This window comes from Heterodontus francisci, chromosome 13 (genome assembly GCF_036365525.1).
Source record: "Heterodontus francisci isolate sHetFra1 chromosome 13, sHetFra1.hap1, whole genome shotgun sequence".
Lineage (NCBI taxonomy): Eukaryota > Metazoa > Chordata > Chondrichthyes > Heterodontiformes > Heterodontidae > Heterodontus > Heterodontus francisci.
The window spans coordinates 18,330,969-18,358,188 of record NC_090383.1 but is presented as its reverse complement, the minus strand read 5'-3'; the positions used below and the strand labels follow the sequence as shown (position 1 = coordinate 18,358,188).

Below are 27,220 nucleotides of genomic sequence, written 5' to 3'. Positions count from 1 at the left end.
GTATGGCACAGTTCCATTTCAACATGCAAGTCAAGCAAGTGAAGAAAAAAAAACTGGGTTCACCCCCCAACCATCTGTGAAAGAAAATGCTCTTCATCTGCTCTTCCAATGCTACTCCTGATCCAGGGTAGGGCTTAGAACCCAGTACCCAACAGTACAGTACAGGCCTCCAGCTCCAACCTCCCAAGGAGGAGAGAAGAGGAGAGCCGTCACTCCTCTCGACACTAACCTTGGGTGCTGAACCCCAGGCAAACTGTCTGATCCCAGCTGCCCCACCCCCACCCTTGTTCCTGGCTGCCAGCCCACCATATCCCAACAAGAATCTCCCCCCTACCCCCTACTTCCAACGTAGGGTCCCAATTGATGGCTTCAAAGGGGAAACACTTGACAAAACCCACTGACTGATTCAGTGTTGAACAAAACAGAGGTCCTCTTGTATTATTGCTACCCCCCGAACTGGGGCAATGAGCGTTAATGAGGAAGTGCTAGTACTTTAACAGTCTGCTGTTCAAACTATGCAATCCTGACTAGGGCAGGGATCACACCATATAGACTGTAAGTGTCTTAATAGAGAACACTTGGTCCATGTGATCTCCTGGACTTATTTCGATCACGTAAAGAGGTCAGAAAGGAATTTTCCATAGTATTGTTTCCTTTATTGGTCCTGAATTTTTCCCTTTATTTTGTTTGCCTCTAATTCTTATCAGATTAAACAGCTGATAAGAAAAGTCTAGTCATGATCCTCCAGTCATCGTGAAGTGTGAGGCAGCCCATTCAGCAAAAGACTCTGTGACGGAAACCACACCGGCCAAATGGAAACAGATTAATTTTGTCATATGGAACACTACTTGAACTTTTTACTAGACATTGAACATAACTTGTTTAAAAGGACCACAGAGCTGAAGAGCTAAAACATGGCTGCACATTTGCATTCTGAGAGACAGTTGAATAGAGAGACAATGGAAGTGCTCACTGATTCAATTAACAAGATTGGTCTTGGCAACAGTGATGATCCACATCTTGTCTGTGTAAGAGCCAGCACTCCACCACACTCCCCCACCCCCAAACCCCCCACACCAAGTGTGTCTTGTAAGCTTTGAAGAATCAACAATCCTCCCCAGAGGATGTTGTTTCAAACAAAGAGGTGGTCACATGATTTACCTGCTGGACAGACTGGCAACTGCCTCACAGAAAGGTTTGGGACAGACTGCAACTTGAAGACAAAAGACAAAAGGGAAGGACGGTCTCTTTCTCTGTCTCTCTCTCAAGCAAAGTCTCAGGGACCCACAGAAGCAGTATAAGCCTCAAGACAGAGGACCTCTTCAGCCTTCTGGTACCAGAGAAACAAGTTTGAAAGTGTGCACTGGGCCCCAGTGAGAACTGCAAGATTTCAACTCCAATCAAGGACTTTACATCCAAACCGAAAGACAGTAACTGAATTCTATTTATCACCTACCCTATTTCAATGCCACCCCCACCTAATTCTTTCTTCCCTGCTGTATTTATTTGTGTGTGCGATATATCGCGTATGCATGCTAGTATGGTTGTGTTGCATATTTTAGTAATTTAAACTGAGTTAGATTGATAAGGTTAATAAACTTACATCTTTCTTGTTTAAATCTAAGAAAGCCTGTCTGATTGGTTCATTTACAATTACAATTAGAGAGCAGTGAGTAAGGACTCACTGAGGTGAAGCTAAAACACTGTGTTTTAAAAAGTTAAACCCTGTTACTGAGCCTGAGACCCCTTCCTCACCCAGTCATAACAACTCCCAAACAAGACACACAACAGCAGCATTACCACATTTGACACTCCTATAACTTCCTGCCAACTGTCTAAACCACAACTTGCCAGGGGAATCAAACTCACCAGCTACTCATTAGCCTGCATGATTGCAGTGGCTCTCCCCCAAACTCACACTGCCAATAATCCATGCAGCTCTGAACAAGATGGGAAGAATCACACAAAGTGATGCCCAGCCCCATTCACCTATGAAGTCTGACTCACCAAGTTTCAAAAGTGTAAGAACTTCAAAGCCAAATGCCTCAACAAAGTTTCACCATGACCCTCGATTGGTGTCAAACACTTTTTGTGGCACTTTCATTTTCCATTAAACCTGAGGTACGAGGGCCCAGAGGACAATAACCTCACCCTACTGAATGGGCAAAGTGACAGCTCAGTAATGCAATTCTGCCAAGCATTAATATATTGGCATCTATCCCATGTTCTTAAGTGCGCAGCACTATTCTATGAATGAGTCCACTGTCATCGGGAGAAGTCTTTACCTCTGCTAAACACTTCTTGCCTCCCTTTAGTTCTGCCACCATCCCCACAAACCCCCACCCCCAAGTTCCTCAACAACCTGGCTAAGATCAGGCACTAGGGTAATGCAGGGCAAACTGGCATCTTATCACTATACTGGCAACTTTCATTTAGCATTTGAGTCCCTTGTTGCTTAAGGGTAAAGGTTGAATTCACTCTCTACCATTAACTTCAGGTAAGTTTGGTTTTTAATTTCTGAAGCTCAGCCAAGCAGGGATGTGAGTCATGGACGAAAAAAAAAATAAAGAAACGCATTTAGATAGCACTTCTCACAACCACTGGACATCTCAAAGCACTTTACAGCCAATGAAGTACATCTGAAGTGTATCACTGTTGTAATGTAGGAAATATGGCAGCCAATGTGCGCACAGGAACAAATTTATGGTTTCAAAACATAGAAAATAGGAGCAGGAGTAGGCCATTTGGCCCTTCAAGCCTGCTCCACCATTCATTATAATCATGGCTGATCATCCAACTCAGTAACCTGTTCCAGCTTTCGCCCCATACACTTTATAGAAACATAGAAAATAGGTTTATTAGGTGCTGGCTCAGTTGATTGCCCTCTTATCTCTGAGACAGAAAGTTGTGGGTTCAAGCCCTACACGAGAGACTTGAGCACAAAATTTAGTATTGAGTGAGTCGTCCATCATTAAAGGTGTCCTCTTTTGTACGAGATGTTAAAACGAGGCCCCGTCTGCCTTCTCAGGTTGGGCGAAAAAGGCAGTTTTCGAAAAGGAGTAGAGCATTTTCACTGTTGGCCAACATTTATCCCTCGAGCAATAGCAATAAAAAGAAACAGTTTATCTGGTTATTATCTCATTGCTGTTTGTGGCAGTTTTCTGTCCACAGATTGGCTGCTGTGTTTTTCAACATTACAACACTTCAAAAGTATTTCAGGCTGCAAAGCGTTTTGGGAGGTCATGTAATGGGCTATATAAATGCAAGTCTTTGAAAAAATGTATTATACAATAATTTGAATTTAAGAACATAAATAATACCAGCAAATTGGAAATATAGCGCAAAAAAATTGAGTTTTAAGATAATTTGAAGAGTGCAACTTTGAATGGCTGTAGTCTCTCTACAATAGCCACTTGTGGTAAGGCAAGTGTCCTAATAACCCTCTGCATAAAAACACTTCTTCGAACATCCCCTTTCATTCCTCCAGTGATAATCCTCAGTCCAGGAACATAGGAACAGGAGGAGGCCATTCAGCCTCTCAAGCCTGCTCCTCCATTCAATTAGATCTGTATCTTAACTTCATCTATCTGCCTGAGCTCCAGCTTCCAGTCTGTGCTCCTTTTGACCAACCAGAGGGAACAGCCTTCTCTTCAGCTATTGGACCATTCACTCTAGGGCTGCCAACAGTTCAGGATTGACCTGGAGTCTCCAGGAATTGAAGGTTAACCTCCAGGACACTGCGGCGAGCAAACTGGGAGAAGAATCATCGGGCCGTGAAAAGAAATGGCGTTGATTTTTTTCATTTTCTTTCAATACTTTCGCTTATTAGTGATAAAATTTTGGAGATGGGAAAAGGGGCTATTTGACTGAGTCAAGAAATATCCAATTGGATAAAAAAAAGTCTGTTCACTTCCCAATTTGCATGGGAAGGCGAGGTGCTGTGAGGAAGGATGTGTGGAGTGACCAATGGAGGGACCGTGGGAGGTGAAGCAGATATAGATAGGAGGTTATGCGATGAAACCTCCAGGAATGCCCAATCGGAGTTGGAAACCCTCATCTACCTTGACCTATCTGTGCCAGTGAGCTGGCTCCTGTACCCAGGTACCAACCTGCAGTGATAAATAAAACAGATCTCCATCTGGTGCACTGAGGGGAAGCTTGGATTCACAGGATGACTGATTTCCGTAGTCTGCCTCTAATTATTATTATTTCTGACAATGAATTGCCTGGAGCTATCTATAATTTTGCAGGTTGCTGATATGAGGAGCACCAGGTAACCAGATGTGCTGCAGGGGCACAACAGCCAGATGTGGGAGTGGGAGGAGAGAGGTAGGGAGGAGGAGATCAAGTTAAAGACTGGCCCAGGAAAGGCTGGGACCGGGAGGAAGCGGTGCCCTTACCTGAGTCACAGTGTGGGGGCTGGAGTTGGTGCTGGTACACCCCCAGAGTTGATATTCTCCCCGGAATTGATACTCTCCGGTTACTATGTTGCCAATTGCAACAAGTCTCTGTCTGATGACGTGCATACGCCTCCTCCCCAGGGCCAGATGTGGTGTTAAAAAGGCGAAGATTAAAACCCCAGGGGGAAGGGGAGGGGTGAAGGGCCAGGAGCTGTGGGTTGGTTAGGCTGAAGCTGCTTGGCTGGGAAACAAAGGGCAGGATGTTGTGGGGGTGGGTTGGCGATTGCAATATTGATGGGAAGGGGTGGGAGGGGAATGTGAAGGAGGTGGAGGTTGCAAATCATCATTGTCATCCCTGTCAACTGCCCTAACTGACATTACTGAACCTGACAAGAGCAGCATCAGAATAACCTACCAAATGGACACATATTTTACTGAGATTCTTTTGCAGGTGCAGTCTACATTTAGCAGAAATTAATACAACTTTTCACCAATTGCAACATTTCCCCAAGCATTTTGCCCTGATCTCAGCTTCCTGAGGAGATCTAGCGATGCTGTAATCAAACTAGAAATTACAAATCCATTCCCAAAAACTGATATCCCACAAAAGCCTCTTAAAGGGTCCAAATTATCCTGGAACAGAATTAGGCCATTCAGCCTCGAAAGCTTGTTCTATTAGATTGAGGGTGATCAGTACCTCAGCTCCATTTAACTGCCTTTGCTCCATATCCCTTGATACCCTTGCCCAACAAGATAGGAGGTGATGACAATTGTTTTATGTAACAAGTTGAGATCTGGAATGTGCCCCTTGAAATGGTGGTGGAGGCAAATTCAATAGTAAATTTCAAAAGGGACTCGGGTATATACTTGGAAAGGAAAAAAAAATTACAGGCCTATGGGGAAAGAACAGGGGAGTGGGACTGATTGGATAGCTGTTTCAGAGGGCTGGCACAGGCATGATGAGCCGAATGGCCTCCTTCGGTGCTGTATGATTCAATACTCGCACAATGCTTAACAGTCAACAGTTGCACATGATCCCAGCACAAGGAATGTCACCCAAAATGTAAAGCAGTATTCCGGTATTTTATCCCAGTACAACAACACTCTACGCGCCTACCAAAGCTTAAGTGTGCCAGTCCATCTCAGCCAGGAAGGTCACGCTAACAGAAGGGAACTTTGTACATATACTGCCATCTCTAGGTACTCTAATGGAACTGCACTTCCTGGGCACAAGCTCCATGTACTTGTGAAATTTCCAGTTCCGAAGAATAGTTTTTTTTTCTGCAGTAAATTATGATTAAGATGAGAAATAACCTCTGATTCAGCAAGTGTTTTAATTTATTATTACTTATTTTACCATGTAAGTATACCTACTAATAGAGACCCTGTACATACTTCAAGAAAGAAGGACTCCCCTGGACATTTCAAAGCACTTCACAGTTTCTGAAGTGTAGTCAGTGTTGTAATACGTAAGACTGACGAATGAGGAGAGATTGAGTCGGTTAGGATTATATTCTCTGAAGTTCAGAAGAGTGAGGGGGGATTTCATAGAAACCTATAAAATTCTAACAGGACTTGACAGGGTAGATGCAGGAAGGATGTTCCTGATGGTGGGGGAGTCCAGAACCAGGGGTCATAGTCTAAGGATACGGGGTAAACCTTTCAGGACTGAGATGAGGAGAAATTTCTTCACCCAAAGAGTGGTGAAGAGAGTGGAAGTCGCTACCACAGAAAGCAGCTGAGGCCAAAACATTGTATGTTTTCAAGAAGGAGTTAGATATAGCTCTTGGGTCTAAAGGGATCAAAGGGTATGGGGCGAAAGCGGGAACAGGTTACTGAGTTGGATGATCAGCCATGATCATAATGAATGGCGGAGCAGGCTCAAAGGGCCGAATGGCCTACTCTGCTCCTATTTTCTATGTTTCTATGTAAACACAACAGCCAAATTGCACACAGCAAGGCCCCACAAACAGCAATGAGAAAATGACCAGATAATTTTTTTTTTGCAGTGTCATGAAATCTTTTCCGTCTGCCTCGGAGATCTTGGCAAGTCAAACCTCCAGCACTCCCTCAGTACTGCACAGAATTATGGACTTGAATCTCTTCCAACCTCCTGACTCAAAGGCAAGAGCGCTACCACCAAGCCAAGGCTAACACTTGAAGCATTTTGAAAGTATTTCTATGTCCCATTGTTCATTCAATCAGATTTTTAAGGCGAGAAGCAAAGTGTCTTATGCTGTTAGAGGCAGGCTGCCAGTACATGGTAAACTCCATTGACAAATATTTTGTTTGGCAAGAGAGTTTATCAGCTATTGATCAGGAAGAGTGACAAGAGAGTACATGAGATAAGAATGCTTCATTGTACAACCATTTGAAACAGTGGACAGAACCTGCAGTTTATTGACAGTAAATACATTAGAGTGTTTGTCTATTCGTGAGTGTTTGTATATAGGTTTATTGATAGCTTTTTTAGACCGGATTGTCTGAAGCAATGCTTTAGCCTCAATAAATGGAAAAAGGGGGAAGGATCTGGCCTAGAATATGTGTTTTTGTTTTCAGAAAAGAGGAAATTAGTTCTAATGCAGAAGCAGAGGTTGGGATCATAGAATGGCTACAGCACAAGAGGCATTTCAGCATGGTGAGCCTATGCTGGCTCTGTACAAGTGCAACTCAGCAATGGTTCACCACTATTCTCTGTTTCCTGTCACTCAACCAACTTCACATCCATGCTGCCACTGTCCCTTTTATTCCATGGCTTCAATTTTGCTGGCAAGACTATTATGTGACACTTTTTTTTTTGAACAAGGGTGTAACATTTGCAACTCTCCAGTATGCTGGTAGCACTCCCATATCTAAGGAAGATTGGAAGATTATGACCAGTACCTCCACAATTTTCACCCTTACTTCTCTCAGCATCTTTGAATACATTCCATTTAGTCCTGTTGACATCAACTTTAAGTACAGCCTGCCTTTCTGGTACCTCCTCTATCAATTTTTAGCCCATCCAGTGTCGCAGCTACCTCCTCTTCCACTTTCACAGCATATCCTTCCTTGGTAAAGACAAATGTAAAGTACTTATTTAGTAGCTCAGACATGCCCTCTGCCTCCATACATAGGTGTCCTTTTTTGGTCCTTAATCAACCCCACTGCTCCTTTTAATATCCTTTTACTATTTATATTTCTATAGAAAACTTTTGGATTCCCTTTTACGTTAGCAGCCAGTCTCTTCTCACACTGTGTGCCCCCCATTTCTTTTATCACTTCCCCTCTGAACATTCTTTATTCAGCCGGGTTCACACTTGTATTATCAACCTGACATCTGTCATATGCACCCGTTTTCTACTTCATCTTACCCTCTCCCTCTTTCATATCTGGCTTTGTTTGTCCTACCTTTCCCCCTCGTGGGAACGTACCTTGACCCAAATCATCTCCTCTTGAAAGGCAGCCCATTATTCCATTACAGTTTTGCCTGCCAATCTTTGATTCCAATTTACCTGAGACACATCCATTCTCAACCCATTGAAAATGGCCCTCCTCCAACCAAATATTTTTAGCCTGGATTGCTCCTTATCCATTTCCATAGCTAATGTAAACCTTATGCTGCTATGATCACAGTGTCCTAAATGTTCTGCTGACAGTTGATCCACTGGACTAACCTCATTCACCAGAACCAGACCAGCAATGCAACTCCCTGTTTGATTGGAAACATACTGATCAAGAAAATTCTCCTGAAAACACTTCAGAAACACTTCCCCCTCTCTGCCTTTTACACCATTACTATCCCAGTCTATATTAGGATAAGCTTTGAAGGAGGAAGACTTTTATGCTAATTAAATAATGCTCAGGACTGGGATTGGCTTGAGGTGTAAAGTTTATAAATTGGTGCAAGCTTCACAAGTTGGCCCACCTGACATGGAGCCTCACTCAACTGGGCAGGAGATCAGGCCTGGAGGCGAGGACTCCTAATTTTCCAACTATTCCCTTTAATGATTTAAAAGTAATGGGGGTTGGGCCTGTGAATTGGACCTGCTGCCCCGATGCCCAATCTGCATCCCCTCCCCCTCAAGTAAGGCTGTGCCCAGCAGTGCCAACCAGTAACAGTTGGGTTGCTGAGGCAGGGGGTCAAGTGAAAATTTCAAAACCCAAATTGATGGGATTTCTGTTAGGCAAGGGTATTAAAGGGTTATGGAGCCAAGGGGAGTTAGCTAGTTGGAGTTAAGATATAGATCAACCATGATTTAATTGAATGATGGAACGGGCTCAAGGAACGGAATGGCCTGCTGCTGTACTTTGTTGCTTTATCCCATAATCTAACATAGGGAATCCCAACCAGGGGTCCATGAGGTTTCCATCCATTAGTGACAGTAGGTTCTTTTCCTGCAGGCTTTCCAGTGCACACTCTCCTACCGCCATGTTTAAATTGGGAAGGTGAGGTGCAACAGGTCAGTAGGGTTGGAAGTCTGTTTTGTGGGGTGATGGGCTGAGAATTAACTGAAAAGTGTCAGTTAATGTGTGACTGATTTCATCTTTCACCCTTCATACAGCTGACAGGTGCTTGTCCATGGCACCTGTTTACAAAGTTGTGGGAGTCTCAGGTGGCTGATCAAACTGCCCGCTGCCAGGAGCTCGCCGGTCCCAGGTCCAAGTTCCAGCAGGATTGCTCACACAAGTTGCAGACAGCCATAAAAGTTGACTTTTTTATATAATACACCATTTTGTATTGCAAAGAGGGCTGGCAGCTTAGGTGCATACTGTATATGGTAATCCAGTTGATTTTCTTTGTGGGATTTGCTGTACATCAATTTTCTGCTTGTTTTTACATGACAGGAGCAACCCAATACTAGCAACAAGTTTCACATTAATTGTACAATTAATTTTAACACAGAAAATACTTACAGGGAATCCATAAAACGCTATAACACAAAGGGGTGGGAGGTGAGGGGGGGGGGGGTTGCCTCAGAAACAAAGGTCGAGAACCCCTGATCTAACAGTTACAAGTAATATGACCTCACATCATACAAGCAGGGCAATGAAGAGTTCCTAGAGAACGTAGACTGTACCTGAAATGAGAAAAAAAACTGATCACATTCAAGCAAGTTGAAGCTCAAAATGATAGAAGATGAACAAGGAAGGACAAAGGTTACAGACAACTCACGAAGGTGTACCCCAGAAGCCAGAATCAGTGCAGGTCCAAGGAAGATTGAATTGTCTCCAGATTAGCTGATAAATTGTCAAACTAAAGACCAAATATGAATGAGAATTTTCAAAATTCTCATCAGTGTTCAAATCCATCAATGACCTCTCGTTCTATATGTGTAACCTCCTCCAGCCCTAGAATCCTCCAAGATCTCCGTACTCCAATTTTGGACACTTGTCCATCCCCCTCTTCCTTCACCCCACCATTGGCACCAGTCCCTTCAGGCACCTACATCCCAAGTTCTGGAATCTCCGCCCCAAACATTTAAGCCTCTCTCTCTCCCCCCAAGAGCCCCCTTAAAATCTAACTTTTTGGCCACCTGCCCTAATGTCTCCTCCTTTGGCTCAGTGTCAATCTTTTTACACTCGAGTGCCTTGGGATTCATGTTTTTATATTAACTTCATTCAGATAGCAGTTCATTTTGACACTGCCAGAGTCCCTCACACAATCAGCAGCTATTGTGGGCAGTGCTGGTGAGAGTGTGGGTCTTGCACAATTTACCCTCAAGACACAGAACAAAAGGAATGTGACTGCTATCGTTTGTTAACTTCCTGATTATTTACAGCAACCCTCAAAGCACAACTTTCTTGATTTTATTTTCAACAAGGTTATCGGGAGTGGGATTAACTGGATAGCTCTACCAAAGTACCAACACAGGCATGATGGGCTGAATGATGCAACACAGGCAACCATTGGTATTTTAAGCCAAGTCCACCTGAGGCTTAGATAGTCCTACTGGATTGTGTTATGCAATGTTAAATGGAACAAGTTACAGTAATTCCTAAACCAAATTTCTATTTGCAGAAATTGAGTCATAGCTGTAATCTGAAGAAGTTATTTGCATTTTTACTTGTTTCAGTCAGTAGCACTCTTGCCTTGGAGTCAGAAGCTCATGGGTTCAATCCCCACTCCAGATAGTTGAGCCACATAATCCACCCCAACACTTCAGTGCAGTACTGAGAGGGTGCTGCAGTGGTGGAAGTGCTATCCTTCAGATAAGTTAAACCAAGGCCCCTTCTGTCCTTTCAGGTGTGCCTGAAAAATCACAGGACACAATCTGAACAGCAGAGGGGTTCTCCCAGATGAGGGAAAAATACTGGCCTAAAACACTAAAAAGCAGATGGTCCTGATAGTTAGCTCGCTGCCGTTTGTGGGACCTTCCTGTGTTTGTCTACAACTGTATAAATAGGGCAGAATCAGATAAGGAAGGGAGTCAGCAAATATAGAACTGCTTTAAAGGAAATGCATTAGTCGGAGATGCAATTAACAAGACTGACTACTAGTTTTCCACCTTCTACACCAAATTAAACCCTAGTCACTGTAAATTAGGTGCTAAACATGCAGATCATCTAAAAAGCTCAAACAAAACCATGTGACAGAAGGCACAAGCATGTGATAAACCACTTTATTCAGTTATATAAGCCTCATCGACAAATAAATTACTGTTCCCATAAACCGTGAACAGTCATTCGCAAGGTCTGGTCCCTGATAATTTACAGTTTAACAATTAGACAGGGTTGTGTAATAAAATGAAAAGTTAAGCATCGCTGCAAGCCGATGTTACTTCTGTTTGGGCAGGGAAATGGTGAAGAGTTTGTAGAGAACACAGACTGTACCTGAAATGAGAAAAAAAAAACTGATCACATTCAAGCATTTTTTAAAAAAAACTTAGCTTTTCCAGCATACACAAAATGATCAATTTACCAGATGCATAGAAAGTTTTCCTCCATTTCTGTTTTTATGTTGGGAATTTTCTGACATTTCCCATTCCCCCCACTTTCTTACCCATCCAAACACAAATACATTGTTTCTAAGTCACTACCAGTCCTGCACTCTTCCTTCCTTTGGTGAAGCATCAGTCTGCAAATTATGATTCTAGCCCAGGTTAAACAGACACCAAAAGGAAACAGGATAACTATCTGAAGGAAACAGACTTGCAGGGCTACAGGGATCGAGCAGGGGAGTGGGACGGACTGGATAGATCCGTGGTGAGCCAGGGTGGACTCGATGGACCAAATGGCCTCCTTCTGTGCCATAAATGACTAGGATTCTCACTAGCTGGGGTGACAATCCAGAATGTTGATGTTGTAGGTGCTTCTGGCATGATCCAGTCCCACCCTCACGCTTATGGTGCTCCAATGTACTGTCTGCTTTATTTTATCCCCCTACCTCAACTTCCTGACAGGTTCCAGAAACAATTCCAACTCCCCCAGCTTTCCCCATTGTCTGCCCAAGTACAAGCCTGTAGCTGCACAGGGAATAGTCAATGATGCCCTTTGTGGTCATATAGTCAAGACCTCAACAGCCCCGGTCAGCAGGGACCCAAGTCTTTTATTCCCTCCCACTTTGCGAGATTAACCTGTAATCATTTGTGTGTTTTTATATATATATATTCAAAGACTTAATTATGCAATTGTAAATATCAGCCAACAGGCGATATTGCACCCACCCCCCATTTCTCTCCACAAATGTAATCTCCTCCCCTCAAAGCTGACCAGTGAGCCACAGGGTCCCGGAATCCCTCTAGTATTTCACTGAACCAGTTATTCGTTGTACTTGAACCAAGACAGTAAGAGCTGGCTGGCCATTTGGCTCTTACAAGAGCCAAGAGATCACAGACAAGTCCACTGCTGTTCTCACTTGATGCCCATATCCTTTCTAGTCCCGGGTTGGGCCACTGGATAGGAACCCACTGTCTTTACCTACTAGGACATGCAGAGATTAGCACGTTTTAAACTAAGTACCAAGTATTCCTTACCCACAACAGTGAGCCCCATGGTTAGTCTGTAGAGCACAGCATCCGTAACACCTCCTTTTAAATGGACCGGCATCCCATTGTCCGCCTGAAACAAAGAAATAGAATCACAAAAGTGCAGTCCCAACTGTGCCCTGCCAAAATCTGCATGAGGAAAGAAGCCCTAATGAACCAAATCTACTGCTGTTTTTTGAGCTTGAGACACTGACTCAAATTCCCAACATACAGGTTTCCATTGCATAGCAGCATTACCAGATTCCGAGAAAACAAGGCAACAAACCAGCTGCTTACACATCTCCTGAAGAATAGATTGCCTGCCCACTGCACACAACAAAGTGGGGTGGGAAGGGCTCATTGCAGGACAAGGTAGAGCAGAGGTATCAGGCTTGGAGGGGGGGGGGGGGGGGGAAAAGAGGGGTGCAAGCCACACAGATCTCACAAGCAACTTTAATTCCAATCTCCAGGGTGCCATTCCTGGCAAATCATGCGGCTTCCTGTTTTACAGGCACACTTAACATACAAGTGACTTTAAATCTAGAGTCAAACAGATCAAATTTTTAATACTACTTACTGTTGTATATAGTACAGATCCCATGGTTACACATTGCTGAGATTGTCAATGAGGTAATGCAATTAATGGCTGTACAGAAAACTGGACTTATCTGTATTACTCTACTGAGATAAAGAAGCCCATGATTCACTCAGGTATGTGCTCCTGGGACCGAGCCACTAGGTGGCATAGAGGAGAGCTCCGCTGCTCCATTCCCCAGCAGGAGCAGTGTGGCTCAAACCCCATCATAACTGAGCATATACTCGGGCACTGAACTGAAAACATCTTTGTGATGGGGAGACACTAGGGAGCTGTGGAGGAGGAAAGAGATTTGGATATCACTAAAAGCTAGTGCACAGGTACAGAATGCAATCAAAAAAGCTATTGGAATGATAACCTTTATCTCAAGGGGACTGGAACACGGAGTTGCAAGTTAGGCTACAGGTGTAGAGAGCTCAGGTTAGACCATATCTGGTGCACTGCTTTCTATTTTGGGAAGGATATATTGGTCTTGGAGGTGGTGCAATTCAAATTCACCAGAATGATTCCAAGGCTTTAAGGGTTAAAACAGGAGGACAGATTGCATAAGGTTGGGTTGTGTTACCTTGAGTTTAGAAGGTTGATCTAATCGATGTGCTTAAAATGATAAGGGATTGACAGGGTAGGTAGACAAAAGCTATTTCCACTCGTGGTGGAATTCAGTTCAAGGGGGAGTAACTTTAAATTTAGAGCAAGGAGGGAAATTTGGAAGCACTTTCTTCAAACCAAGAGTAGTGAAAATCTGGAAAACTCTCCCCCAAAAGGTGGTGGACACTGCAGGACAATTAGGGATTTCAAGACAGACTGATAGATTTTTTTTTTTTGCTGGGTAAGGGATAGGGAGTAAAGGCAGGTAAATGGATTTGAGGTACAGATCAGGCACAATCTGATTGAATGGGGAACAGGTTCAAAAAGCTCAATGGCATCCTGTTAAGAACTACACCAATGTACTGCAATGGGTACAGTTCAAGCAACACCCAAGACACTACAGTGAATGTGGTCTACTTCTGCAAGATGTCTTCAGGCAACTCTGCTTTGCATGATAGCATCTAATAAATGTGGCAGTGTTAGACCACATGTTTCTACAAGCTATTTTAATGGTGCACTGTAAACTACTGAACTAATTGCAGTTCCAGACACATCATCTGTTAGAAAGATATCCCTTGCCCTTCACTCCTGAAGTCTGCCACTATAGTGGTCAACTCACAGCCATAAAACAGAACACCTAAAAACAACATTCTTAAAGCAACAAGGCGCAGGAACCACTGAGGTTTTGAAATCTGAAATTAACAGGCGCCGCTAATGTTCCCTTTTGAGAGAAACCAGTTTTTTAAAAATGCCCTTGACTCAAAAAAAAACAAAGTTCTTCCTGGATTTGAATAATACTCCGTGAGGTCTTCTAGTGTTTCTCCTGGCCAGAGTACTGGACAAAGTACCTGACTAGACCATTGCCCTCACTTCTAGCCACAAATTCTTGTATAAAATCAAGAGTCAGAATATTCCAAGGACAGAAACAGCCATTCAGCCCCTCTAGCTTGCAGTAGTGTTTTTTTCCCTCCAGTCAATTCCACACTCCTGATCATTCCCAGTATCCTTCAACATCCCAGTCTAATCCCACTCATTCACCATACCCTTTAATATCCCACCTTGTCTAACCCCACTCTTCTGTTCACTCCCCATCGCCTTTACTACTTTTTCCAGCAACTAGATAATACTGCTTTAAAAGAAATCTCTGGACTCTGCTTCAACAAAAGTTTGTAGATCAGAATCCTACATTCTAACCCCAGTGTGAAAAGGAATGTTTCTAATCACCACCACCCCCAACCACATGAATTCTACAATCACTTTACCTATATCCTCTCATTACCTTCCAGAGTGGTGTTGCTGCAAACAGTTGCTATGTAACTGGAAGGTGAAGGACAGGCTGATGCGAGATTGTTGAGACTTTCCAAACTGCAGAGCATCTCGCAAACCATTGTTTCCCAAGATTCTTCCCTGGAGGAACAGCTTCTATTCACTCCATATCAGAGGCCATACGGTGACTGTAGTTTTTCAAGCTGCCATACAATAGACTACGGAGAGTACTGACTTTGTTCCTTTGATTCTCCTGAGCTGTCAGTACACATTGACCTATCAGTCACCCCCTTCCATCTTACGTAGAAATCCAGAATCTGCACCATTTCTCATTGCAATGGACTCTTTCCTGGATCTCAAGACTACTATCTCTTGCCTCCTTAAGCTGGTGGCAAACTAGAACAGCCCCAGAATCAGCAAAGTCCAGAGGGCAGAGCAATCCCTGAAAACCAATTGAGACTTCGCCTGACACTGTCATCAATGCTGGCATTGCCAGCAATGCCCACATCCCATGAATGAATATTAAAGTTTGTCGATTAGGAATCACCCTTTTTTTCCTATTCTCTGGGGTCATTTTTGGCATTGCTTAAAACTTCCTCATACAAACTCACCGAGTGAAGACATTTCCTAGGCCGTTTTGCAAGATTTTGGCCTTCTGCTCAAGCACCAACTGAATCATCTGTGCTTATTGAGAAACAGGAACACTGCAATCACTTTCACTGAAATTACACAACTTCTTGCAAGTGTTATTCAAACCGCCCTTACTTCCTGTTTGCCACTGATTTCCCCGATGACCTTTACACTTGAATTAGCTGTTTTCAACCATAAAACTGGATTAAGGAGGAGACCATCTCAGGCTGCATTCAAACATTCACAGCAGCTGAGAAACTCAAATGCTGAGCTAAAGAGACAATTGCGGGGGAGTAATTTTCAATCTCTCCACCTGGGCATTACCCTGGAGGAACAGATTACTCAGTTGTTGAACTGGCCCAATTTTCACCCCGTTGTTTTTAATGGGGTGAAAAGCAGACAGGGTCTATAAAAGGTGGTGGCCCACTCCACCAGGTTACCACATATCAGGCATACCATAAGCAGACCCCTTCTATACTGTATGATTCCATGATTAACCTCCACTATGTCCTGCAAGTTGCCTCACCAATGCCTTGTACCATCCCAGAACCTGGGAAACTTTCAATAAACTAAGTTGGATGGAGCAAACTGCTGCTCTTTAACCAAATTTTTAGTCAGCTGCCTTAATATCTCCTTTGTAACTCTGTCAAATTCTGTCCAACAACACTCTTGTGAAGCGCTTTGGGGTGTTTTCCTACATTAAATGGAACTTGTTATTGCTCTGCAGAAAGTGGCAGCTCCTACTGGAGTAGAGGCCCAGTGAGCGCAGCAATGCCTCAAGCAAATGCCCATTCTGAGTGAGGATCAGTGAACTGTTTCACAAGCCCATCAGAGCTAAACCTGACCCTGCCCTTATCCAACATCCATTCACAAACACACACTTCGAGCACAGACTAATAGACAACGATAGGGAAATCTGTGCAAACAGGGTTAACAGTAGATCGTGCTAGTACATGCAGTGTTATTGGTCCATAAGGGACCTGGAGCAAGGAAACATGCACAACTACTGCCTAAGTGACCTGAAATCCCTAAAGGATGGGTCAAGTCAGTGCTCAAAGAATAACTGCACAAGATATTCTGGTTGTTAAGAGAGAGCTCGGGGACAACTTAATTATTTGCTGGCAGTGCATTGTGGAGAGAAGATTGTTTCAAGCTCTGCTTTCGGAGACCTTGGCTAGCATTCTTTGACTGCATTTGGCCTGGTTATGTTTGAAGTGCATTTTGATGGCGACTCTTTAGTCAGCTACTGATGACATTTTAGTAAGCAAAGCTTGATCACAAAACAAATTCACACAGTAACAACTGACCATATCTGTAGTCAACAATTTATTGGAAGCTCAACACTTCAACTCATTTCTTCAAAAGGGGAAAGAAAAGAGTTCACTTTGGAAAAAGCTAAAATTTTAAAGGGCACATATACAAGTTAAAAACATTCAGATTAAAGCTTCAATAGCCTAGCATTTGAGTGTAACAGACAGCAAAGATGGGCAAAGTTTACTTCAGTGAATTTGCCAATTTACATTAATCCTTATGGAAGATAGATACATCCTCTTTCCAGCTAACACAGCCTGTATCCTCAGTTGATAGCACTCTCGCCTGAGTCACAAGGTTCTGGGTTCAAGTCCCACTCCAGAGCTTGAGTGCAAAAAATAAGGCTGACACACCAGTGCGGTGCTGAGGGAGTGCTGCATTGGTGGAGGTGCCATCTTTTGGATAAGACATTAAATTGAGACCCCATCTGCCTGTTCGGGTGGATGTAAAAGACCCCATGGCACTATTTCAAACAGCAGGGGAGTTATTGCCGGTGTCCTGGCAAATATTTATCCCTCAATCAACAACACAAAAACAGATTATCTGGTCATTATCACATTGCTGTTGCTGAGATTAATTGGCTGCTGTTTCTTACATTACAATAGTGACTACACTTCAAAAGTACTTCATTGGCTGTAAAGCACTGAGACGTCTGATGGCCGTGAAAAGCACAATATAAATTCAAGTCTTTTTTTCTACTTCCATTGATGGATTTCATCCCCCACTTGTCCGCCCATTCCACCAACCTATGTCCTTTTGAAGTTCTACACAATCCTTCTCACATTTCACAATACTTCTATGAAATGACTAAAATCGGAAATGTACAGATTGCCCCCTGTACAACACTCACTCATTGTGTAAATAGGGGCAAAGAAATCTAAGACCTGTAGTATGTGTACAGCAAGGAAGGTCACATTCCCCATCACAATTGCCCCAAATGGCACTGTAGTTATTGGTAGATATTGAGCACACAACTAACATTTTGGGATACCGTGCAAATAATTTGGGACATGATGTGTTAAGTACCGACTGCTTGACAGGAATTTGGGCCTATGGGTCCCAAAGCTCTCAACCACTGGGGTTTTCCGGACATCATGCCTGGGTCTGTTTTACACTGATGGAAATTAAGGGTTAAGATTATCAGATATCGTTGTATCATCATGTGAATACCAGGATGGTTAGAAGGTAAAATAGATGGACCTTGCTGTTTCAGTTTCACCAAGATGACCTGCATTAACTGCAACATGTTCATAACTTGCAAATACATTTAAAATGCAAGCTATGAGCAGCAGTATCAAAGCTATGTGCTGAGCTCAGATGCCTGAAGTAGCCCACCCGTTACATACACATTATTCACCTGGAATATCTTCTGATTCGCGGGAACTCTATTCTCCACTCGCCTGCGGGTTGCAGTGCTGAAGGTTCGCTGCGAAAGCTGCTGGAAGGCCTGAGGGGGGAAACCACAAGAACACTGAAATGCAAGTTCCCAAATGGGCAATATATAACCACCCGAGTGTAAAGGAAAGCACTCCTCTACAATACAGATGGTCAACTGGCATTTAATTTTACTATTGCATCCCTCAAGTACATCTCACAGCACTTCAGAACCAACTCATTAGTAACAGCTACTGCAGTCCAAAAATAATGTGGGTAACAAGCCCTAGCAAAGTCCAACAAACAGCAAACAAGGTGAATAGCAAATTAATGTAGTTATCTGTGTGCTTGTCAAGTGATCTACCAAAGGCAAGTCTGACAAATGCATCTCCAAAATTAAAGCACACACAGAGCTGAATGGGCAATTCCGGTCAGACCCCGAGGCAGATATAGCCCATGCTGTTAATAAGTACCAAGGTAGCTTTCATCAGCACATATATACTTCACCTTAGTGTGCCCAATGACCCTTGCTAGGCCTGTGTATCTGTAAACAGGGCCAAGAGCAGCTGAGATAACCAAACTGGGAAATGGAAATCAAAAAGCTGCAGACACTGGAAATCTGAAACAAAAACAGGAAAGGCCAGAAACACTCAGTGGGTCAGACAGCATCAGTGGGAATAACAGAGATGGCGAAGCTCCCTGGCTGAGCCCTTCATAATGTCACCTGCTGACTGACCGGCCATGAACAGCCCATCAACCTACAAATTCATGTTCCCTACCCTGACAGAATAAAGGGAAGATAAAATGAAAGAACTTCAAGCTCACATTTTCACATTCCAGATGTTTAAACTGATAAATGTTAGCTATCTATGCACATGGCTGTTATGTTTATACCTAGATAATATCTAATGGAATATTGCTAATTATATAGATACCATGCAAGTAGATTATCAGCACATAATTAGATAAATCAGGTGCTTTGATATCATACATCAGCATTTACTTAGATATATATCCAGCTATAGATGCACCAATACAGTTATAGATCTATATAACGTATATGGATATAATTTGATATATCAATCATCTCGACTTAGCTAATTTCAAATTCTCCAGATAAATTAAAACTCAAATGTAGGAAATTGTGAGGATAGTAACAGACTTCAGGAGGACATAGGCAGATTGGTGAAATGGACAGACACATTTATTTTATTTATTTAGAGATACAGCACTGAAACAGGCCCTTCGGCCCACCGAGTCAGTGCCGACCAAGAACCACCCATTTATACTAACCCTACAGTAATCCCATATTCCCTACCATCTACCTACACTAGGGGCAATTTACAATGGCCAATTTACCTATCAAGTCTTTGGCGGTGGGAGGAAACCAGAGCACCCGGCGAAAACCCACACAGACACAGGGAGAACTTGCAAACTCTGCACAGGCAGTACCCAGAATTGAACCCGGGTCCCTGGAGCTGTGAGGCTGCGGTGCTAACCACTGCGCCACTGTGGCAGATGAAACTTAATGCAGCCAAGTGTGAAGTAGGAAGAAATGAGAGGCATATAAACTAAATGGTATAATTTAAAAGCAGATGCAGGAACAGACACCCCTGGAGTATACCTACACAAATCTTGCTGGCAGGAGACGTTGAGAAGGCTGTTAAAAGTAGATTAGATCCTTGGTTTTCTCAACAGGCAAAGTAAGGACATTAAGCTAAACCTTTCTGAATTACTGGTTAGACCTCATCTGAATCAGTGTGTTAAATTCTGAGCACCACATGTAAGGAAGGATGCCAAGGCCTTAAGAGACGGTGCAGAAATGTACTAAATATTAAAAATATCAAGGGATATGACGATTAGTGCCATTTTCCTGCACTAAGATCAGCCATGATCTAGTTGAATGCAGAGCAAGCTTGAGGGGCTGAATCGCCTGCACCTACTCCTAATTCCTATGTAAAAGGGTACCTGGGCTGCACGACACTAGACAAGCTGAGATTGCTTCCCGTAAAGGAACAGATTTGATAATGCTCAAATTCATGAAGAACTGTGATAGAATAAATAAGGAAATACTGCTTGCAGTGACAAAAGGCACATTAACCAGAAGATACAGATCGAAGATCAGGCAGTAGAATTAGAGGCAAAACAAGACTATGTTTAAAATGCACAACAAATTTTTACACGGAGTGCAGTGCCTGAAAGGAAGCAGATTGAATTATAATTTTCTGATGAATATTGAATAAATATTTGAAGAGGGAACATTTGCAGGGCTATGGGGAAAGTTCTGAGTAGAACTAATTGGATAGCTTTCGAAGAGCCGGCACATACACGATGGGCCGAATAGCCCCCTTTCGTACTATATCATTCTGATATTGCAATTATTGACAACTTCCCCTATCTCTATAGAATATTATCTAATTATTTTCCACCCCAGTACATCATCCCAGTCTACAAACTCTTCTGAATTACTCTCAGACTGGAACTGTCCTTTGGGTTTGGGGGAAATGCAGCGGCCACTTTTTCTCAGCTCACTCCGACACCCCCGCGGATTCAGCCTCCGGTCTGAAGGAGACACGGGCCGGCCGATGAGTCAGTCCGACCTGGAAGGAGGGCGGGGGAAGAAAGAGAGGGGTGGGTGGCTGAGAATCAAGTAACCGGCCACGCCTGCGGGAAGGAATTGCTGTAGACAAGTGTCAGGTCAAAGATCCACCGCGGAGTGGAGAACCCGGGGACAACACCCGCAACCCAGTAGCTCACCCACAGGCCCCTCCTCACCCCCGCCCCCTCATCCGCAACCCTGGTGCCTCACCCCGGCCCCATCCTCACCCGCAGGCCCCGGTACGCACCCCGGCCCCATCCTCACCCGCAGGCCCCGGTACCTCACCCCCTCCTCACCCGCAGGCCCCGGTACCTCACCCCCTCCTCACCCGCAGGCCCCAGTACCTCACCCCGCCCCCTCCTCACCCGCAGCCCCCGGTACCCCGCTCCGTCCCCTCCTCACCCGCAGGCCCCGAATCCCCAGGCTGCTCATGTTGCTATGACTTCCCCCAAGGACAAGCGGAAGACCACAATACACCGCGCCGCTACTAAAACACGTGACCAGTAAGCTCCTTTGATGCGTGCAAACGGCCTTCCGGTCATGTGATCTGTGCGTCATGAACGTCAACGGCGGAGACCCAGTGCACGTGATCTCACTCGTAGTTTCCATTGGCTGAGCTGCAGTGTCAGTCATGAGAGTTGTGGGCGGGCCGTCAGCATCACCTGACCCCACCCACGGGGAAGGTAGTTTGTGCCTCACCTTCCCTGCAGATAAGTCCAAACATCCAGTATACACAAACGGGAATTGGATTGTTATCTGACAGGGAAGAATGTGCAGGGCTACGGGGAGAAACTGCTCTTTTGGAGAGCCAGCATAGATACGATGAACCGAAAGGCCTCTTTCTGTGCTGAAACAATGCTGTGATTCTGAGTCAATACTATGGACTCCTTTCTGCATGTGTACTGGTATGTTACCACATGTGGGTATGTTCTGCCCCTGTGTACTAGTATGTTAGCACATGTGGGTTTGTTCTGCCCCTGTGTACTAGTATGTTACCACATGTGGGTATGTTCTGCTCCTGTATACCAGAGTGTTACCACATCTGCTGGGTATGTTCTGCCAATGGGATAGTACATATCCAGGGATGGTGCTGGAGCTAGGATGTTGGCTGTAATGTATGATTTGGTGAGTATGACCATGTCAGCCTGTTGCTTGTTTAGGGCATGGTAATATATGGGTGACCTTAATCTGCATATAGACTGGGACATAAAGACAGGGCTAAATTGTGGCGAGTCGAAGAGACTTAGTAGTTGGCAGGAAAAAAGACAGAGGCGCAAGGGGAGAGCCAACTGTGCAACAGCCCCAACAAACAAATTTCTCTGCAGCACCTGTGGAAGAGCCTGTCACTCCAGAATTGGCCTTTATAGCCACTCCAGGCGCTGCTTCACAAACCACTGACCACCTCCAGGCGCGTATCCATTGTCTCTCGAGATAAGGAGGCCCAAAAGAAGAAGACTGGGAAAACCTAATGATCACTAATGACGTGGAGGATGAGTTTCTGGAGGGTGTTGGGGATGGTTTTCTAGAACAGTATGTTGTGGAATCAATTAGAGAACAGGCTATTTTAGATCTAGTTTTTTAGGTTAGTTTAGAGATACAGCACTGAAACAGGCCCTTCGGCCCACCGCGTCTGTGCCGATCATCAACCACCCATTTCTACTAATCCTACACTAATTCCATATTCCTACCACATCCCCACCTGTCCCTATATTTCCCTACCACCTACCTATACTAGGGACAATTTATAATGGCCAATTAACCTACCAACCTGCAAGTCTTTGGCATATGGGAGGAAACCAGAGCACCCGGAGGAAACCCACGCATTATGTAATGAGAAAGGGCTAATTAATAATCTTGTTGTAAAAGAACCTTTAGGGATGAGTGACCATAATATGATAGAATTTTACATTATGTTTGAAAGTGAAGTAGTTCAATCTGAAGCCAGGTGTTAAAATATGAACAAAGGAAATTATAAAGGTAAGAGGGGCAAATTGGCTGAGGTGGATTGGGAAAATACATTAAAAGGTATGACAGTACATAGGCAATGTATAGCCTTTAAAGAAATATTACATAGTTTACAGTAACTATACATTCCTTCAAGGCACAAAAACCCCAAAAGTGAATGCAGTCAACTGTGGACAACAGAGGAAGTTAAGGATTGTATAAGATTGAAAGAAAAGGCCTATAAAACTACCAGAAATAGTAAACTTGAGGACTGGGAGGTTTTTAGAATACAGCAAAGGAGGATGAAGAAACTGATAAAGAAAGTGAGAATAGAATATGAATGTAAGCTGGCAAAAAATATAAAAATGGACTGCAAAAGCTTCTACAGGTATGTAAAAAGGAGACATTTGGCTAAGATAAATGTGGGTCCAAATTATGACCAGGTAAGAAAGGTGTCTAGGCATCTGTTACTGCCTTCACCTGGTCTTATTGTAACAGGGTTAATTTTAAACACTCTGTTTTGAGCTCCCCCTTTGTAAACCTTGTTCACAACTTTCCAATTAAAAGGCAAAGAAATGAGGTTTAAAGAAGGAAAGTGAAATTTATTAAACCTTAAAGTTTAGTTTAGAGATACAGCACTGAAACAGGCCCTTCAGCCCACCGAGTCTGTGCCAACCATCAACCACCCATTTATACTAATCCTACACTAATCCCATATTCTTACTACATCCCCACTTGTCCCTATATTCCCCTACTACCTACCTACACTAGGGGCAATTTATAATGGCCAATTTACCTACCAACCTGCAAGTCTTTTTGGCTTGTGGGAGGAAACCGGAGCACCCGGAGAAAACCCACGCAGACACAGGGAGAACTTGCAAACTCCACACAGGCAGTACCCAGAATTGAACCCGGGTCGCTGGAGCTGTGAGGCTGCAGTGCTAACCACTGTGCCGCCCTCTAACCTGGTTAACACCTACGGATATACAACACGCCCACGTTAGCATGCACACATGATACACACATGCAAATAGGGATAGAAAAATAAAATGGAGAGGTTTGAAGCAGTCTCTAAAAGGGGTTGCTTGTTACTGTTCCTGTGTTTCCAGCTTGCCGTAGAGTCCTTGATTGTAGACAGCTCTTGCTTTTCATTGGGGCCCAGTATTCTTCTTAAACATTGTTCACTGTAGGAGACTTTTCTCTCTTGGGGTTCATATATCTTCAACGGTTTCCGAAGCTGATGAGAGCAGACAGGAGAAAAGTGCTTTCTGAGTTCTTGTCTGTTGGAAGTTCAAATTGAAAAAAACTCCAAGTCAGTCAGTCATGTGATTAAAACTGGTGTTGCTACTTCTGTGTATTGGGGAAGCAAAAGACTGGGTCTCTTTGTTCCAACACTGTCTGCTACTATGTAAATGTCTTTCCAGTCAGGGGCTCTCAATTTTAAGTTTTAATGTTCATGTGGCGAAATCATGTGTGCCTCAGTCTTGGCAGGTGGGCAAGTTTGCCTGACAAGTCCACACCCAGGGGAATGAAATGCAATTTGAGGAAAACGGCGGATTTCATTACAGGGTTTGAGAAAAATATAAGATACAGAAAGAAAAAACATGCATTTCTCTCATTCATTTCCATTCATTCACCAATCTTAAAGCCTATTAAAAATGGTCTTTTCTGGGTGCCAGGGCTGTTTTAATTCCCCCCTTTTTTTCTCAGGAGAGTTAGTAGTGGGTTGGTCTATCCTGAACTCGCTAAGTCATGCAAAGACTTGACTTCAGGGGATGGGTGGTTCCTTTTTCCTCTGACTGTGGGGGAGGAGTCGTTGTTACTCTCTCCTTTATCCTCTGGGACACCCCCAACTGTAGGTATTTGTGCAGATTTAGCTGCACTCTGCTGTGGCACTTCAACTAGATGAGGCATCACCCTCACTGTTTCTGTGCCCCCTAGAGGTCTCTTTGTCTCTGCAGGTTTTTTTTTAAGAGATACAGCACTGAAACAGGCCCTTCGGCCCACCGAGTCTGTGCCGACCATCAACCACCCATTTATACTAATCCTACACTAATCCCATATTCCTACCATATCCCCACCTGTCCCTATATTTCCCTACCACCTACCTATACTAGTGACAATTTATAATGGCCAATTTACCTACCAACCTGCAAGTCTTTTTGGCTTGTGGGAGGAAACCGGAGCACCCGGAGAAAACCCACGCAGACACAGGGAGAACTTGCAAACTCCACACAGGCAGTACCCAGAATTGAACCCGGGTCGCTGGAGCTGTGAGGCTGCGGTGCTAACCACTGCGCCGCCCAGGTTCCTGTAAATGCTGTTAGCAACTCTGGTGGGGGGGCTTCTAGAGTCTGCATTTACATAGGAGGATGTGGAGTCTAACATTTCAGATTTTTCAGGGTTGGTTGACCGGACAGTAGGGGTTTTCATCCGGGATTCTTCCTGGACTTCCTTTAACCTGCCCTCTTGGTCACTTTTTCCTCTTCTCTTTCCAAACTTTTGCCAGCCGTGTGCCTGCCTGTCCCCTTTTGATCTGGGCAGGGGTTCCTTAGAGTTCACCAGCTCTCTGCTGGAGGGTCCTCCTAACACAGGTACAGGACTTAGGGGTGCAGGTTTCACTGTAGATTGGGGTTTCCCCTCAACCTGGCACATGTGGCAACTCCTGCAGTACTCCACCAGATCTTTGTGGAGTTTTGGCTAGTCAAACTGCTGTCTTATGCGGGCTTTGGTCTTTCATATACTGGCATGTACAGCCACTGTAGTCTTGTGAGCCATTATTATTTCTCTCTGGACCTCTGTGGCACCACTAACTGGTAAACCACTGTCCACTCCAGGCCCTCAGGTCTGTGAGGAGGACTCCATTTACTCATCAGTACATAATTCTTTAAATAGTAGCAATCAGGGACTCGCTCTGCTTCACTTTCAGACTGGGCAGCCTGTGCTAACTCTTGCAATACTAGGTCAGCTTGCTGAGCCTCACCTAGGGAAAATCCATTTAATTCATTCCCTGGGTCTCCTAATTTTCCAAAGAATGTCTCTGATAGGCAGATCTCATGGTCATTTGCCAGCAGTGCCAATGCAGTCTCTTCTGGGGGAGCTGGTTTGGTCATGGCTTGATCTACTACACATGCAGGGGACTGTCTCCTGCCACTGCACTCCCTCTCTGACCGCCTGCGGTCTTTCTTTCATGACTGGGGGGGACTACCACCTTCACCCCTGCCAGATCATCAGCTAGGAGCAGGTCAACCCCGTCCACAGGCAGACTAGGGACAATCCCTATGGTCCCGAAACTAGGTCGCACTCCAGGTGCACCCGGTGTACAGGTACAGGCATACACTGCCCTCCAATAGCATTCACCACCATTTTGGTATTCACTCCACTCTCTCGGGGAAAGGTCAGGCCGTTTCCTAGTAAAAGGGATCTGGTGGCCCCTGTGTCCCTGAGAATTACTATGGGCTTGCTTGCCCCACTTCAGGGATATGGGGTTACTTTCCCTTCAAACATAAAACCCTGATAACCTTCAGGAATCCTATTAACTTTTCCTGCATTGGCTGTAGTAAGCTTCCTGGGTTGCACTCTTACTGCAGTTAAAGCTACAGCTGGTTCTGTGTTTTGCATCAGGCCCTTGTCTTCACTGAGCGGGTGTGCCCTGATTAACCCTACTGGTTTCCGCTTTAGTTTCCAGCAGTCAGCTTTTAAATGCCCTGCTTTATTACAATGGAAGCACATGGGTCTCCGAGTCTCACTCTTGCTCACAGCACCTTCCTTTTTGGCTGGAGGAGGGCCCCCATGTCTCCTGCTTTCCTTTCTCTTCCAGGACTGCCTGGGTGGATATCACCTTCCCATCCTTTGTCCTTTTCAGATTTGTGGGAGTGATTAGGAAAGGTTCTCCCTGGGAAACCGACTTATAAATTAAAGCAAACTCATCGGTCAGAACGGCCGCTTGCTGGGCTCCCTGACCCCGCTGCTCCTCTACATGGGTTTTTAATGAGAATGGGAGAGGGTTTTTAAATTCTTCTAACAGGATTACTTCTCTGAGATTCTCAAAGCTCAGCTGTACTTTAACAGCCCTCAGCCACTGGTCAAAAGCCAGCTGCTTACTTCTTTCAAACTCCAGATAAGTTTGATTGGCTTGCTTTTTGAGGGTTCTAAACTTTTGGCGATAGGTTCTGGGTACTAATTCATATGCCCTGGGGAGAGTATTTTTGGTCAGTTCAAAATTTGATGACATCTCATCTGGCAACAAGGAATAAACCTCATGGGCTTTTCCAGTTAGTTTGTTTTGCAATAAGAGAGATCAGGTCTCCGCTGGCCATTTTAGCTGCCTTGCCTTCAATGGTTTCCGAAGCTGGTGAGAGCCAGATGAGAGCAGACAGGAGAGAGGTGTTCTCAGTCCAGGAGAAAAGTGCTTTCTGAATTATTTTCCTATTGGAAGTTCAAATTCAAAAAACTTTAGTCATGTGACGAAACCTGGTCTGACCATTTCTTCTGTGTATTGGGGAAGCAAAAGACTGGGTCTCTGTTCAAACACTCTGTTACTATGTAAATGTCTTTCCAGTCAGGG

At 44.2% G+C, this 27,220-nt stretch overlaps 1 protein-coding gene across 2 annotated transcripts; it reads right to left on the bottom strand.

The window, feature by feature from the left end:
- Positions 1–10,986: 10,986 nt before the first annotated feature.
- LOC137376256 (cytochrome c oxidase subunit 7A2, mitochondrial-like) lies at positions 10,987–21,218 on the bottom strand. 2 transcript variants are annotated; one of them, XM_068044430.1, is made up of 5 exons: positions 21,075–21,156; positions 19,739–19,770; positions 18,094–18,183; positions 12,356–12,440; positions 10,987–11,213 (listed from the first exon to the last, which is right to left on the bottom strand). In XM_068044430.1, the coding sequence occupies exons 1-5, from the start codon at positions 21,139–21,141 to the stop codon at positions 11,158–11,160; spliced, it is 330 nt and encodes a 109-aa protein (XP_067900531.1). In that variant the 5' UTR covers positions 21,142–21,156; the 3' UTR covers positions 10,987–11,157. The 2 variants fall into 2 exon arrangements, with proteins under 2 accessions (XP_067900531.1, XP_067900532.1); XM_068044431.1 differs by lacking the exon at positions 19,739–19,770 and having other exon boundaries at positions 21,112–21,218.
- Positions 21,219–27,220: the final 6,002 nt, after the last annotated feature.

What these genes read in the sequence shown, in the direction of transcription:
- LOC137376256 (XM_068044430.1), bottom strand. Translation starts at nt 21,141, where the DNA reads ATGAGCAGCCTGGGGATTCGGGGCCTGCGGGTGAGGAGGGGACGGAGC. An exon ending in CGGGGTACCGGGGGCTGCGG is followed by an intron (nt 19,771 to 21,074) that starts GTGAGGAGGGGG and finishes TACTTTTAACAG; the next exon opens with CCTTCTCAACGTCTCCTGCC. An exon ending in CGAATCAGAAGATATTCCAG is followed by an intron (nt 12,441 to 18,093) that starts GTGAATAATGTG and finishes TCTTTGTTTCAG; the next exon opens with GCGGACAATGGGATGCCGGT.